A 16,026-nucleotide genomic window follows, 5' to 3' on the forward strand; every position below is an offset into this window, starting at 1 on the left:
TTGCTTCAGGAAAGGAAGCCACACACTCCCTTAGCATCTAGGACAGATGGGGGCCTACATTAGAATCGGCAGTTTTAGCCAAGAGACAGCTAGTCCAAACTCTCCTCCTTCCCATTGCACCAAGGGGAAACTGAGGCCCAGAGAGGGGAGAGAATTTGCCCGGGTCTCTGGGTGAGTCAGAGGGAGAATCACAAACACTCCAAACACACTCCACCCTCACTGGCCTTCTCACTTTGGACAGCAGTGGGTCTCATGGTGCAAACATCTCTCTGGTTGTTCTACAACTGAGATTTTCTTTAAAAAAAAAAGTCACCCATTTTTTTGCTCCATAAAACATGCATGAGGTTTGCAAAAGAAGGCTGGGAACGGCCTGAGGCCTTGGCACTGCAAATCCTCCACCTAGTCTCCAAATTAATTCTGGACCCGAGTCCAGCCAGCCAGGCGTGGCAGCTTTTTAATTCCGCCTTAGGCGAAGGCAACTGGCATTTGGTGAGCATCTATTTTACATACGAAGTTGATGGGCCTCCCCTCTTTCTTGCTCTTTTTTTTTTTTTTTAATTGCGGAGGAAACTGAGGCTCGAGAGGGCCCAACTCATTCATCCAAGGACACGCGGCACCAAGGGGTGGAGGCAGCAAGGAAACTAGGCCTGCGGGCCCGGAGCGCGCTCGGTGGGCAGAAGCCAGCCCCACCAAGCAGGTCATCGGGAGGGGAGAGGGCCCTCGCCCGCGGGCTCCGCAGGCTGCCCGACGAGCGATTTTGGCGTTGGAGGCTCCAGGGAACTCCAGAAATCCCAGGGAGAGATTCCGGGCCACCAACTCCCCAGAAAGTTGGCTCGCGGCCACTCCCAGGACGGCCGGGAACTGCGGGCCAAGATGGCCCTGGGCGAGGGGCGAGACGCTCGCGCTCCGCGGGGCAGTTGCCCAGGGGACCCCCCCGCGCGACCCGGGCCGCGGGGCCGGGGGACAGCTGTGGCCCGGCGCGCGCAGGCCTCGGAGCCGCCGCACGCGGGTAGGCACGCGCGCGCCCGCCGGCCCCGCCCCCTGCTGCCCCGCCCCCGCCGCGCGCACCGCCCCGCCGCGCGCCCTCTCGCCCGCCCGCGCGCCGCGGCCCGGAGCCTGCCGATTGGCCGCGCGCCGTCACCTGACGCTCTGTTATTTCCTGTGTGTTGGGAGAATGGAGAGAAAAAACCCCGAGCCGAGCCGCTTTCGGCCCCTGCGAGGCGGCCGCGGCCTCCGCCGGGGGAGCCCACCCTGAGGCGCGCCCGACCCGGGAGCGAGCGCGCGGGCCGGAGCGAGCCTCGAGGGGCCGCGGCCCCGGCCCGCCCCGCTGCCGGCCGGGGCGCCAGAGCTGGAGGCGGCGGAGGCTCCCCCACCCCCACCCCGCGCAGCGCCGTCCGCCGCCGCTCCCTCCCCTCCCGCCCCCGGCCGAGGCCGAGGGACCGGGCGGGGGGCTCCGGCAGGTAAACCGCCGCCAGGGCCTGAGGGGGAGGGGCAGGGGTCAGGGCGGAGGGGCTGGGGCCAGGCCGGGGTGTCCGGTCTGTGGGGCTGAGGGCAGAGGTCTTTGCCTGGCCCGACCTGGGAGTGCTGAGCCCCTGGACTCCGAGGCTGGGACTCGGGTGCTGAGGGGACTGTCCCTGCCCGGCCCGGCCCGGCCCGTGAGTGCAGAGAGGAGCGGCCTGCCCTGGCCTCGGGGCGCGGAGGGGAAAGGGCCCGGCCCGGCATCAGGGCGCTGAGGGGACTCGGTCCGGCCTGGGACTCGGGCAGGGCTTGGGCACCGGTCCTAGTCGGAGGGTGCCGGGGGGAAGGTACCTGCTCGTCGCAGCCTCGGCTGCAAAGGCGGCGGGTGTGAGCGGGCGGCGCCCGGGGGTCGGCGGGGTCAGCGCCGCCGGCTCCGGGCTCCGGGCAGCGCCGGGGGTCCGGCGGCACTCGCCGCTTCGCCGCGGGCAGGGGGCGAGGCGCGCGGGCGGAGGGCCGGGCTTGGGGAGGGGCCGGGCGGGCGGGCCGGCGGGAGCGGCGCTGGGGCGCCTTGGCGCCGGAGCGCGCCCCTGCCGGGGGAGGGCCGGGGGCCCGTCGATTGCCTTGCGAACACCTGAAGCCATGTGGACGCGGCCGCTTCTTGCCTCTTGGGGGCGGAGGGCAGGTACCGGCTGGCCCGGCGCAAGGTCCCGGCGCTGGGGGCGGGGAGCAGAGCGTAGGACACACTTCCTGCGTGGGGTTTTCTCCCCCTCCCCCGCCGCGGTGTGCAGGGCGGGGTGTTTGATCCGGTGGTCCGCTTGTGCGAGCGTACGCTCGTTGGGGGGACTGGGGCTCTAGGCTTCTCGCCGTTTTTCGGGTTGGGGGGAAGTGGTGGTTGAAGGAGTGGGGTCGATCCGGCCCAGCCCGCCCTGGTAGCGGCGGGAGGTGGAACGTCTCCCGTGCGCCGGGATGGGAGTGGAATTTACAGAGTTGGAGTGGGGGGGGGGGCGGTGCAGAGGTTCGGCCGCCTTCTTGGGCCTGTGGGTGGGGATTATTGTCTGTGTTTTTGTGGTTGTGGATACTAGCACTGTCTGCAGCCCTTTAGTTCGCCCTTAGGGGACAGACCAAAATTAGGATTCCCCCCGCCCCGCTTTTCCCCTTTGCTTTTTGTTTCCCCCTGGAAGATGAGATGATTCTGGTAACTGCTGTATAAAATGGATGGAATTTTCGAGCTATTATCTAACCGGCAGATCTGCGGATGATAATTGGACCCTTATGTTAACAGCCTCAGTGAGGAGTTTTATAAAACATCTTAAATGGGCTGGCAGCTTGGTGAAGTGGGAAACTGCGCTGAAGTCCGGCCTGGAAGACCAGGAATCTACTTCCAGTTTTGCCACCAAATAAACTATAAGCCTGGCCAAGTCACCTACCTCCCAAGGCTCCAGTTGCTTCATGGCATTAAAAGAGGGCTTCCTTCCAGGTCAAACATTACAGGGGTTTTCGGTATTCCCTCCACCCCCACCCCGTCTTGTGCTTTTGTTTTAGCCAAGGGGGACTTCCTGAAAATGCAGGCTGTCCTCTACCTGACTTTTAAAAGCCTGCCTCACCCTTTAGTTTTCTGTCTCTTCATACTCCAGTAGAGTAGTTTTTCCACAAATCCCAGATGCTGTTCTGTGCTTCTCAGAAAGTATATCCTAGCCTACGCTGAATGTACCTATTTTTTGTCTTTGCAAGGAGTTAATCAGGAAAAAGATTTTTCAGAGAATGTCTTACTACTTGGAATTGTAGATAATGTAAGTGTGTTTGGGTCTGTGTGTGTTGGTTGGCTAAGGTGTTCCAAGGTTTTTCTATGCAAGGTATTGTGGAAGGATCTTAAAGTTCTTTCAAGAAATATTTGGCGTTTGGCTAACTTTTGAAATTTCCAGCTTTAGTATTCTCAAGGTAGGGGTAAGGTGGAATTCCATATTATCTTCTGTGAAATGGTGTGCTAGTGGAATTAACTATCACCTCAGGGTGCACTAATTATTTGCATCCCCAATTTATTCCTTAATGGCAGCTGGATGCTTTCTCACAGATGCTGAAGAACCCCAATTAGTTTCACTGATTTTATGGTGTGTGAGGGCCTCATACCATGGCTTTTGACTGGTTATCCTAGACCAGCCTCCGAAGTTGGTCTTGTTTGTCTTAGATTTCTAGTACTGGGGTGCTCGGAGGACATGTGCCTAATGTGGTATGTCTTTCTTAGACCACTTTATTCATTCAGTGCAAACAGTTTCAAAAATGGTCACAGCATTGGAAGTATGCTCATAATGCTGACTTTGGAGGCAGATTGGTAGACTTATATGTTAAAATCACACCTGTCACATGAGTTGACACTTTTTTTTTCTTTTCTTTTTAGGGCTGCACCTGTGGCATATGGAGGTTCCCAGGCTAGGGGCTGAATTGGAGCTGCAGCTGTCAGCCTATGCCACAGTCATAGCAGTGACTGAGCAAGACCAGGGATCGAACCCGTATCCTCATGGACACCAGTCAGAGTTCATTACCACTGAACCACAATGGGAATTCCTAGGTAGACACCTTTATATGGCTACACAGACTGATTATTTGGAGTTTACAAAAATAAACAGGTTATTCTTTGTTAGTATTTGAATAATGACTTTGTGTTTTTGCGGGCTCCCCCCCCCCGCCCTCTTTTTATGGCCTCACTGTGGCATATGGAAGTACCGGGACTGGAGTTGAATCAGAGCTGCAGCTGCAGGCCTCTGCCACTACACCAGATCAGGGCCGCATCTGCAACCTGCGCCACAGCTTGAGGTAGTGCTGGATCCTTAACCCACTGAGCAAGGCCAGGGATCAGACCTGCATCTTTATGGATACTAGGTGGGTTCTTAACCTGCTGAGCCACAATGGGAACTCCTGGTGTGGAGTTTTAAAAATCTTATAGTTACTTACATTGTCAGTAGTTATCGCCCTCCTGTAAATTTACATTTTCAGTTAAAAACTTATGAGAGGAGTTCCCATGTTGGCTCAGTGGTTAATGAATCCGACTAGGAACCATGAGGTTGCGGGTTCGATTCCTGCCCTTGCTCAGTGGGTTAAGGATCAGGTGTTGCCTTGAGCTGTGGTATAGGTTACAGACACAGCTCGGATCCTGAGTTGCTGTGGCTCTGGCATAGGTTCCAATTAGACCCCTTGCCTGGGAACCTCCGTATACTGCAGAAGCGGCCCTAGAAAAGGCAAAAAGACAAAAAATAAAAATAATTTAAAAATTATAATAATAAATAAAAAATAAAAACTTATGAGGAAAGTTATAAAATTTACACAGAGGTAAGAGGGATATGTATGTGAGAGTAGGTTGCCAAAGTGGTAAAATATCAGGAGATAGGGGTTTTACACCTTTTTTTTTGGTCTTTTTAGGGCTGTACCCAAGGCATATGTAGGTTCCCAGGCTCAGGGCTGAATAGGACCTATAGCCACTGACGTACGCCACAGCCACAGCCACAGCCGCAGCCACAGCAGCTCGGGACCCAAGCCATGTCTGTGACCTACACCACAGCTCAAGGCAACCCTGGATCCTCAACCACTGCATGAGGCCAAGGATCAAACCTGCGTCCTCATGGATGCTAGTCAGATTTGTTTCTGCTGAGCTACGATGGGAGCTCCAGGTTCTGTAACCTTTTAGTGGTATACTGTTCTTTTTTTTTAAATCTTCATAAAATTTAATGGAATGTGGACCAAAAAATTTGTTGGACTTCCAGTGAGTTCAATCTTTTCATTTAGAGAGGAAAGGATACTAACATTTGTCTAAAAAAAAAAAATCCAAAACACCCCAGAATGCTAGGGTCTGTCCAAGGTATTTTAACTATGTCCTGCGAAATCCACAGCCAACCTGAGAGGTATATCACCTCACCTTTTCCCGAGCGATCATAGCGCTAACGAGGGGTCAGGGTTTAATTGCGATTGTCCTCCCCTTGGCTCCAAAGCCTTTACTAGATCTCTTATAACTCACTGCCAGCTCAAGACAAATCAGCTAGTGATAGATTGACTTTGGAATCCACATTTCCTACTGTGCCCCTCCCCTCTTTCCTTTTCTTTTTTCTTTTTTTAGTAATAATGAACTTGAAATCTGGACTTGGGAAAAATACTAGAAAGCATGGTTTTTGTGACTGTGCCATGTGGTTTCGTGGCCCTTGGAAGTTTTCTAAAATTTCACTCTCCCCGTACCTGGCCAGTTGCCAGTGCACCTGAGATTTAATCTTAAAATTTTCTCTTTCATACCCAATTCTGCCATTTTGTCTTGAGCCGAAAACTTCTTGTATCTATTCAAAGAGCGATACAGTGTATAAGGGGCTGTCTCTCTTCTTGTCTGTGTTACTTACTGGTTTACATGGCATAGGAAGCATTATCTGGTGCCCGTTCTCAGTTTGACCAGATGGGATTCAGAGATACATTTCCTAAAAACAGCCCTTTCCCCAGAATGCCTTAAGCTCTCTTCCTTGGTGGGGGCTTATGTTCAAGACATCTTAGTGTCCAGTAGATCTGTATGGGCCTTCTGACTCTGCTGCCTTCGTTGTCTTTTTGTGGAGGTAAAGGTAACAAAATAAAGCAAAACATTAAAGCTATTTATGTTGGAGAAAAGCTGTAGTAAAACTATGTATTTGAAATACAGTGAAATCAGGGTGTTCATAGAGCATAATTTGGTCACACTGCAGTTAAACTGAATAGTTTTTTTTTTGTTTTTTTTTTTTTTTAGTTAGGCTTAAAAGTTCTTTTAATACCTGTGGTACGTGCAGTAAGTGTGGAAGGGTTCTCATGGCAACAAACACAATCAGTACTTTCTGCGTTAGAGCTTTGTTTACTTTGTAGGTAATGTGCAGGACCCAGCAGGAAGATGAACTATAAAGTGACTTATTGGTATATCTGTGGCTTGTTATCTGATGCTGCATTGTGGGGAAGTTAAGAAAGAGAAAACATTAGCTACAGGGAGAAATATCCTTATTGCAGTATGCATATGTAAGCTGTTCTGTGGGAAAGGGTGGAAGTTCATTGAATCACTTGAATATCAGCCTGATTGGAAGCTGGTTTCTGTGTTTGACCATCACATCCCTGAATGTGGATTAAATTCCTCTGTCTGTCTCTGTGTGTGTGTGTGTGTGTTCTCATTTTCATTAACAAGCATTTGGAAGCTCTGTTCTGAACATGGGAAATGCAGTCATGGGCAAGAGAGAGAAGGGGCCTGTTCTGGAGGTTGTAGGCAGTAGGTCAAGAGTGTCAGGTGGTGATGATAGCTATGAAGAGAATAAAAAGACAATATGATAGTGACTTCGGGGGGTGCTGCTTCGGAATGGTCATGAAGATGAGCCCTCTTGGGAAGCCCTTTCTGCCAGCAGGGCAGTCAAGCTTAATCTGTGGGATGGATGAAAATGGCATTAAACAAAGTAAGTGATATGCTTTAGCCCTGAGCATCTTGAGATGTTAATCCAAAGAGTAGAACTGGGTTGGTTGAAGTCTTCCCTCTGTTTATATCTATGCTTTGTGAATGGAGACCTACCTGGATCAAAAGGACTTAGGAGGGATCATTAATGGTACCTCATAAAGGACAAGAAAGAGGAGTGTGTCTGCTTAAATTGTTCTGATAAAACACAGAAATGTGTTATACTGATGAGTGCTAGGCATTATTAGAAACATTGTTAAATTATGTTTGTTTCTTTGTTGGGGAGTTGAACTGGGATGTTATAATCATTGTACTTTGTTAAAGCTTCAGATGAAGCCAGCAAAAATTACTGACATAGCTAGGCACAGCTTCAAATGGAGGATGCCAGGTGACCAAGTCAAACGTGGTGGGGAGGCTGTTGGAGGAAGCAAGGGTCGCTGAGAGTAGGCCCTCTGGCGGGAGAGGAAACAGCCCAGGTCAGACAGGCTTTGTTATCCATAACCAGGAGGGTATGTCCTCTGCCCTTTTCCCAGCCAGCTGGTGGCATCCTGCATAACCCTTATCCGCCCTTTCTGTGCTCGCGGGTGGCAGAGGTATGGAGAGAGCGGAAAGAAACCTAAGGACTCGTCTAATCCTGCATTTTGTCTTTACAACTTAGGAAGGATGCCAGGAAGACGGCGATGTGCCCAGAGTTATGCAGCTTTCCACGGACAGAGTCAAGGCTAGGACCCTGGTCTTTGCCAGGGAGCCTGGTGTTCTTTACACCGTAGCCCATGCTCCGACCGTATGATTGATAGTTACCAGTTGCTCCTAAGCAGAAAAAGAAAGGAAGCCTCTGGGTGTTAATGTACTCACTTAGGGAAAAGCCTGTGCAGTTCCAGCCTTAAGAAGTCAGGGAAAAGACGGTACATCAGTCTCTGAAAGCAGAGTGTGGACAAAGAAAATTATACTACTGTTATTTTCACCAAGATATGTAGTGCTGGTTTCTTCAGCCCCACTGAGACATAATCTTACCCTGATTATGTCTTGGTTCAGGCTGGATGACATGGAGAAGCTCTCTGTCACGTGCAGTATTAGTTCTGAAGTTTGCATTAGGCACCTTAGATGGAGAGAGAAGTTTCTGGTATGTGGCTAAAATTACATTCTAGAATTCAAAAGAGGTAAGGCCCTAGCAATCCTGTTTTTTCACTTCTAGACCTCAGTTTCAGGGAAGATTTCACTGCTGCATTTAGAAGCACCCTAAGATGAAGCATTACTTTGGGAACCTGGAGATTCTCTGTGCCTGACAAGAGTAGGGATTCTTGAGCAGGGCTGCTCCTCTGGACGTTTTTCTGACTTGGTGCTTTGGTGGGCCAGTTACCTGGGGGCAGATTTTGTATTCCTTTGGCAGTAATGTAAGCAGGCATTCTTGCTATAAAAAGGCCATGTGCTGGGCAGTTTATGGAGTCAGCAGAGCTTGTGAAGGGGGAAGTGTGGCCTCAGTCTAGCTCCATCACTTATTAGCAGCAAGCGACCTTGGGTATTTTGCCTGAGGTTTGCTGTAGTTTCCTCATCTGTAAAATGGAGGTATATCTTCTTCAGGGACAGTGGAAAAAGGAACTAAAATAGGAAAAGTAGATGGCGGGGTTCACCACCTATAGGTGACACTCGGTGATTGGTAGCTGTCATTAAATAAACAGTCCACATTGTGCTGTGTGCCAAGATGCTGACTAGAGCAGGGCTGGCTCCTTCCAGTCCTGTTGAGTTTACCTCCTCAGCTATCTGCTCAGGAGAGAAGGGCAGTTAAACAGGGCTCTTGAAAGTGCTCTGATGGAGGAGGACACCGCGCTGTACCAAGCCATGTAATCTTGACTTGAAAGGTCCCAGGAGGCCTCTCAGAGGAGGACCGTTCACTTCCGCATCCAGGCAATTGTCTTGTCTCAGTGATCTCTTCTCCCCTCGGTGGCTCATGCCTTCCTTTCTCCGGTTTAACCGTTGTCATTCTCTGTACCCTCTCATTTACTTCACTCCCTTCCCCGGGTGCTCTCGGCTATCCCTAGGCTTTGATGATTGTCCATAAGCCGATGGCCCCCACATTGATATCTTCAGCCAGACCTCTCTTGGCTCCTCCAATTCCTGCTCGACACTGTCGTTTTGGGTATCTCACTAGTGACTTGAGCTTCGTAAGTCTAAAACTAACACATGTTGCTCAAATGCTCCTCCACTTGTCCCCTTCTCCATGAGTGACTTTGCCATCGACCCATTTTCTCAAATCACATTCCTCCTTCTCTTTCACGACCCTCTACCTCTGCTCCATCACCACGTTACCGTCAGTGCCACTTCTGTAATACAGCTGGAATCTGTCTGCTCTGTTGCCACTGCCTCTGAGACGCCATCCTATCCTACCTGGGACACTGATAACACTGTGATTGCCTCTTAACGTGGCCTCCCTGTTTCTACCCATCTGTCTCTATTCCATTTTGCCCAAAGCAGCCAAAATCACCCGTCTTTCCTCCACTTAAAATCATCTAATGGTTTCTTACAGCACGTACTAGAACGTCCAAACTCCTTCCCCTTTCTTACAAGGCTATGAGGTCCCTGGCCCCTGCACACCCTTCTGACCACCTCTTTGCTGCTTTTGCTTGTCATGCTCCAGCCACGGTGACTTTCTCTGTGTCCCCTGTGTTCCTTCTTAGGTACACCTTTATATGCCATTTCCTCTGCCCAGAACACTGTGGCCAACCCAGCCTTTTCTCATCCTTCAGGATATATATTTTTTTTAGGGCCGCACCCACAGCATATGGAGGTTCCCAGGCTAAGGGTCAAATTGGAGCTGTAGTTGCTGACCTACACCGAAGCTCACAGCGACACCAGATCCTTAACCCACTAATCAAGGCCAGGGATTGAACCCAAATCCTCATGGATACTAGTTGGGTTCTTTACCTCAGGATATTTGTAGAATGAATAAAATAGTACGAGAAGGCAGTAACGGCGACTGGGGTAAGTAGAAAGACAAGTGTCCTTGGAGTGTGTCTACAAAGGTTTGGAGAAAAAGAAATACAGAAATAAATGTTTGAAGAGCTCAAAGAATGTGAGTTTGGTTGTGGAGTAAGTGAAGTTATTCAAGCAAAACACCAAGGAGTCAGGCAGCCAGAACTCAAAATATATTGCTGATGAGAATATAAAATGATACCATCACTTTGGGAAACTGTTGAAAGTTTCTTAAAAGGTCGAACATGTCTACCCTGTGACCCAGCAGTTCCATTTCTAGGTATTTATCCAAGAGAAATGAAAATATACATCCACAAATAAGCCTTGTACAAGAATGTTAATAGGAGTTTTATTCATGATAGTCAAAAACTGAAAACAGTCTCAATGTCCATAAGCAGGAGAATGCCTAAACCAACTGGTATATTCACCCAGTGAAAGACCACTCAGCAATGAAAACAAACTACTGATATTTGTAACAAGGATGAATTTCACACATATGCTGAGTGAAAAGCCAGGCACACACAAAAATGCATGATGAATGATCCCATTTGTAAGACATTTTAGAATAGGCAAAAAAAGATTAGTCTATGATACCTAAAGTCAGATCAGTGGTTGCTTCTTGGGTGGAAAGGGTGGTTCAATGGGAAGGGGACATGAGAGAACTTTCTGGAGTGATGCAAATGTTCTGTGTCTTGATTGGCATTCATCAAATCTTAAGGAATTGAGAGTTCCTGTTTGTTTGTTTTTAGCCCCCCCACCCCCAAGGCATGTGGAAGTTCCTGGAGGAGTCAAATAAGAGCTGCAGCTGCAGGACTACACCACAGCTGCAGCAACTTTGGATCCAAGCCACATCTGCAACCTACACTGCAGCTCATGGCAAGGCCAGATCCTTAACCCACTGAGCAGGGCCAGGGATTGAACCTGTGTCCTCATGGATCCTAGTTGGCTCTTAACCCACAGAGCCACCACGGGAGTTCTGTTGTGGCTCATCAGTAATGAACAAAGAAAAAACCCAAAAAACTTACTGAGTTGAGTAACACACTGTATATAATTTTGCTGTGTGAAAATTATACCTAAACACAACCTGGGAATTGTCCTATATTTCTTCCCCCTCTACTCTCAACATTTAATCTCCCAGCAAATTCTGTTTTAGTCCAAAATCCCATCTCAAACACCATACCCTCCTGTCCAGACTACTGGATTATTAGCCTCCTAACTGGTTTTCCAACCCTCAGGGTTGGTTTGTTTGTTTTCCCCTCCCAAACCATTTTTTTCTGTTTGTCAGCTAAAAGTGATTTTTAAAAATTCAAGTTGGATTATGTCACCTGTCTTCCTACAACCTTCCGGTAGCTTTCCATTGCTTTTATGGTGGCCGGCAAGGGTCTGTCACCTCCCTCTGAGCCCATGTGGCCTGGCCTCCTCCTTGCTCCTTAAGTTCCAGCTACTTGATCCTTCCTTCTATTTCTTGAACACCTCAAGCTCATTTCTGCCTTAGAACCTTTATACTTGGCCCCTCCCAAATCTACATGAGACTTGTTCCTGTTTGTCATTCAGCCTCAGTTTAAATATTTCCTTCTCTGAGAGGTTTTCTCTGGCTCTTACAGTCTAAAGTAGTACTCCATCGCATCACCCTGCTTTATTTTATTCATCATTTTTATCATGATCTGCAATTATCTCATCCTTTTATTTATTTGCCCTCTGGAATTAAGCTTGGCTGTTCAGTGTTGTACACTCGACGCCTGCAGCAGTATTTGGCACATCGTAGGCCATATGTATTGACTAAGTGAAGGTGTTGAGGCTGGGGGAGGTAGGATGAGAACAAGTCTACTGGGAGGTAGCTTGTGAGGGAGAAGGAGGAGCCAAGGAGAGTCAAGACTTTGGCTTGAAAACTAGGTGGCGGTGGTACCACCATTCATTGACTTGGAAAACAATGGAGAATGAGAAGATTGGGGTGGGGTAGACGGTGATGAATTTAATTTTGTACTTAAATTTGAGATGCTTGTAAGGAAGGCATTAAGTGTTTGAGGCATAGAACTGGCATTTAGGAGAAGAGACTGGATTATAGACTAAGACTTAGAGGTTAGCATGTATATTTCAGCCTGGGAGCAGATGAGATTGCTCCCAGGGGAAAGCAAGGAATGTCAGTGTGTAGAGAAGTGGTTCTTCCCTTTTTTTTCCCCCTGCCCAGTGATGGGTGTCTCCCACAGTAACAGGGACTTTACAGGATTCAGCCCCTATTGGGTTTTATAGTTTCAGACCCTCCTCTCCCCCACCCCCAGGCCCCAGTTATGTTATTTTTGCTAATAATGACAAGTGCTCAGAAGGTCAGGACAAAACTCTCAGGAATGTGAACATTTAAGGGAGCAGAGCAACAATGAAAGAGCAGACAGGATGCAACCAGACAGGTGAGGAGGAAAACCCAGAGAGCATGGCACAAGGAAACAAAACGTTTCAAGTCAGAGGTGGTAGCCGAGATTACTGAAAGGTGTCTCTTGAGAGGGTTACTTCAAGCCAGATGGCTGTGTATTGATGAGAAAGTGAGGTGAAGAAGGGGAGAAAATGAGTTTGGAGTCAAACCTTCCTAAAATTTGGCTGTGAAAGGAAAGTTAAAAATAACTATAGGGGGAATCTGGGGTTCAAGCAAAGACTTTTTTTCTTTTTAATAAGAAAACTTGGAGTTCCTGTCGTGGCGCAGTGGTTAAGGAATCCGACTAGGAACCATGCGGTTGTAGGTTCGATCCCTGCCCTTGCTCAGTGGGTTAAGGATCCAGTGTTGCCGTGAGCTGTGGTGTAGGTTGCAGACGCGGCTCGGATCCCGCATTGCTGTGGCTCTGGCGTAGGCCGGTGGCTACAGCTCCGATTAGACCCCTGGCCTGGGAAACTCCATATGCCGCAGGAGTGGTCCAAGAAATGTCAAAAAGACAAAAAAAAAAAAAAAGAAAACTTTTAAGTGTGTGTAAATCAGTGTGAGAAGGAGCTAGCCCAGCCAGTGTTGAAGATGCAGGACAGAGTGTTGGGTTGTGCATCTTCCTGGGGAACTCGCAGCCCCCTGTGATCCAGGCGATTGGCTTTGGATAGAAAGAACACACCCTCCTGGGGGAAAACCAGGTGTGTGCGCCTGGGGCAGGAGGATAAGGAAGGCTTTTCCTTGAGTTCTCTGAAGGTCCTCTGCTGGAGGGACCAGAGAGAGTGGGGAGTTGGAAGCTTGAAGCACCCAGGGAGAATTTGAAGACACTGCTGTGGCAGCAGATAGAGCCGGCTAAGGAAGCTACTGCAGGGGGAAAGTGCTTAAGATGGGCCTTCTACCTCCTAGAAACTGGTCAGACCTTTACAATTGTTTGTCTGGTTTCAATTGCAGTGATTTCAGTAGACTCAGCTTTTCCTGCCTTGTGTTCCCATATGCTTCTGCCATTCACATTCATTAGACTAGTGACTTGTAAATTATTCCAGAGCGCTCATGCTTTATTTAACCACTGCTTATGCAGCACTCACTGTGTTAGGTAGTAGGTGGCGGTGTTCTAAGTGTGGTATCAAAGCAGCACTCTTACCCCCTTGGTGCTGGGCTGCCCCAGGTGGCCTGGCTGGAGCACAAGTGAGAGTCATCCTAGCAGCTCCACAGCCAGAGCAACTCTCATCATCCCTTTCTTTCTTGAGTATCTGTATAAGATTTTTGCTGGAAAAACTGCAAAATGATTTTGAGTACCACTGCACTAGACTCTCTAAGGTCCTTGTGGTCAAGGCTGTGTTTTGTTTTATTTTGTAGCCCCAGCAGCTGGCACATTGCCTGTCTGTGCATTGAGAGTAAATGCACCATTTTGCCTCTGAGCCTCTGCGTTATCTTTCACCTCTGTCTTTATCCATATATTGTAGTGATTTATGGAATGTATGTTAACAGTTACTATGGAATGTGTCTATTTCACCACAGGATCCTATTCTTAAATGGTCATCATGCCTTGTTCGTCTTTCTCTCTTTATGTCCCCTTCACATGGTAGGTATTAAAGTAATGTTAAATTTGGATTCGTTGTAGAAAACTTGTAAAGCATCTCTAAGAGTAACTAAAATAGTTGAATGAGGGAAAAATTCGGAGAGAATATCAGCCAAAGAAATGAAATAATTTAGCCTGATAAGCTATTCTAAGCAATGAGTTAATGGGTATGTTTAGGGTATGTTTAGGAGTCATGGCCTACTGTTTCTCAACTCTTGGAGGAGAAAAACAACAGCAGATGAGGTCAGAGGGCGTGTTAGTGGTTTAGGTGGACAAACCAAAGAGCTCCCTGCTCTCAGAGAACTATGAGAATTTCTCCTGGAGAGTTTTAAGCAATGGGGTAAACCCATTTGTGTGCAATAATTCCTACTCGGTGGCAGAGGCATGGTGAACCTACCCTGAAGATTCCAGCTAAATGCTTCCTACAACCTCAGCACACACAGTGTGAATGAACCTAAACGGATTTACAGGCACCTGTACCTTAGTGAATGGACATAAGCAAAAAAGTAAACATTGCATTGAATCTAGTGCTGCTGTCCTGGGTTTTTCCTAGTAGATAAATAAACATAGCAGGAGTAGGATTTTTGTCTTTTAGTTAAGAAGTGTTTGTGCAAGTGGATTTGAGTTCTGATATATTGAGTAGGAGAGATTTGAGTTGGAGCGAAGGACATCGCAGCCTGTGTCACTTATTAAATGTCTCTCTTTTCAACCTAAAATTTAGCTACATTGGCTGGCAAGGAGTTAAAAGTTGGCTATCCGTAAAGATAAATCACAGGCCAAAGGTCTTCTCTTTTCCTGCAGTTTGGTGTCTGTGGGAGAGTCAGGCATGAAAAATTAACATTCATAAAATCTGTAAAGGACCCATAAGTGGCATAGCCAGAGTTCAGGAGAGAACCAGACTTTACCCCTGACAGAGAGTGGGAAGAACGTTGGAGGAGTCTGAGAGGAGGGGACATGGAAGCAGGCCTGGAAGGATGGATAGAGAGCATTCCAAGGGAAGGTCCTTCAAGAACTACGGCTCAGAAGGATGTGGTGTGTTATACGGCAAAGCTCAGGCTCTCCCGGCCTGGCGATTACAGGGAAGGGACTGTCAGAAGGAAGTGTGGGGAGTTCCTTGGTGGTCTAGCAGGTTAAGGATCCAGCATTGTCACTGCTGTGGCTCAGGTCGATGCTGTGATGTGGATTTGGTCCCTGGCCCGGGGAACGTCTGCATTCTGCGGGTACAGTCCCCTCAAAATAATATAAATAGGTATTTTATGTGAATAATAAATTCTATGCCAGACATTGTTCTAAACACTTGAAACCGTTAACCTCAATTCTTGTATAGGTCCTGTGAGGTAGTACTGTTATCCCCATTTTCCAGGAAACTAACAGAGAGGTTGAGTGCTCTGCCCAGGACCTTACATCTAAAAAGTAGCAGAGCCAGGATTTGCAATCAGGCATCCTGACTCCACATTCTGTGCCCTTAACCTGTACACTGTGCAATTCTGTGTTTATTTTGGAGGAACTGGAAAATAACTCCTGTAGAATAAGTTTGTGACACCTTTGAAGGGGAAGAGTTTGGGTTTGGATTGTAGAAAAAGTATGGAATGGAGGGCAGAAGTGCCGTTTGGGGGCCTATTTGGTAGAACATCATTTGTGTGAAGGCAGGACTTTTCTTTTCCCCTGAAAGAGTGCTTAGGATGTAGGTAGTGCTCAGCAAATCACTTTTGTGTGAATTAATAAATGAAGTAGAATTTTGCAGCTTTCAAAGGAATGTGCCATGGAAGCTTCAGATTCTTTTTCCCCTTTGGTTCACTGTTCATGATCCCTTTTTAAATTAATGAGTTCCATGCGTTTATTACTTGCTTGTTTTTATTGAACTTATCTTGCTCAGCTTTCAAAAGATGCCACAGCAGTCTACTGTTCTCTGGATTTAAAAAATCAGCACCTTTTCAGAATCAAAATCTTAGGTTTTAAAAAGTTCCTGTTGTGGCTCAGCGGTAATGAGCCTGGCTAGTATTCATGGGGACACAGGTTCAATCCCTGGCCTCGCCCAGTGTGTTAGGGGATCTGGTGTTAACATGAGCTGTGGTGTAGGTCAAAGACGCAGCTTGGATCCTGCATTGCTGTGCCTGTGGTGTAGGCCAGCAGCTGTTGCTCCGATTTGACCCCTAGCCTGGGAACCTCCATATGCCTTGG

At 48.3% G+C, this 16,026-nt stretch overlaps 2 protein-coding genes across 8 annotated transcripts in view; one reads left to right on the forward strand and one right to left on the reverse strand.

Annotated features, from left to right (window-relative positions):
* The first annotated feature begins 1,164 nt into the window (after nt 1-1,164).
* TCF20 (transcription factor 20) overlaps nt 1,165-16,026 on the forward strand; it is a 93,209-nt gene continuing 78,347 nt past the window's right edge. For all 7 annotated transcript variants that reach the window (XM_047786089.1, XM_047786092.1, XM_047786087.1 and 4 more), the window contains exon 1: nt 1,165-1,460. The gene's annotated coding sequence lies outside the window, so the exon portion shown is untranslated. The remainder of the gene's footprint in view (nt 1,461-16,026) is intronic.
* LOC125131620 (translation initiation factor IF-2-like) overlaps nt 1,450-16,026 on the reverse strand; it is a 33,147-nt gene continuing 18,570 nt past the window's right edge. The window contains 2 exon segments of the mRNA XM_047788402.1: nt 1,450-1,917; nt 1,919-2,171. Of these exon segments, the coding sequence (XP_047644358.1) occupies nt 1,722-1,917; nt 1,919-2,171 (449 nt within the window). The 3' untranslated portion in view covers nt 1,450-1,721.

The sequence above is a fragment of the Phacochoerus africanus genome, chromosome 7 (genome assembly GCF_016906955.1).
Source record: "Phacochoerus africanus isolate WHEZ1 chromosome 7, ROS_Pafr_v1, whole genome shotgun sequence".
Taxonomy (NCBI): domain Eukaryota; kingdom Metazoa; phylum Chordata; class Mammalia; order Artiodactyla; family Suidae; genus Phacochoerus; species Phacochoerus africanus.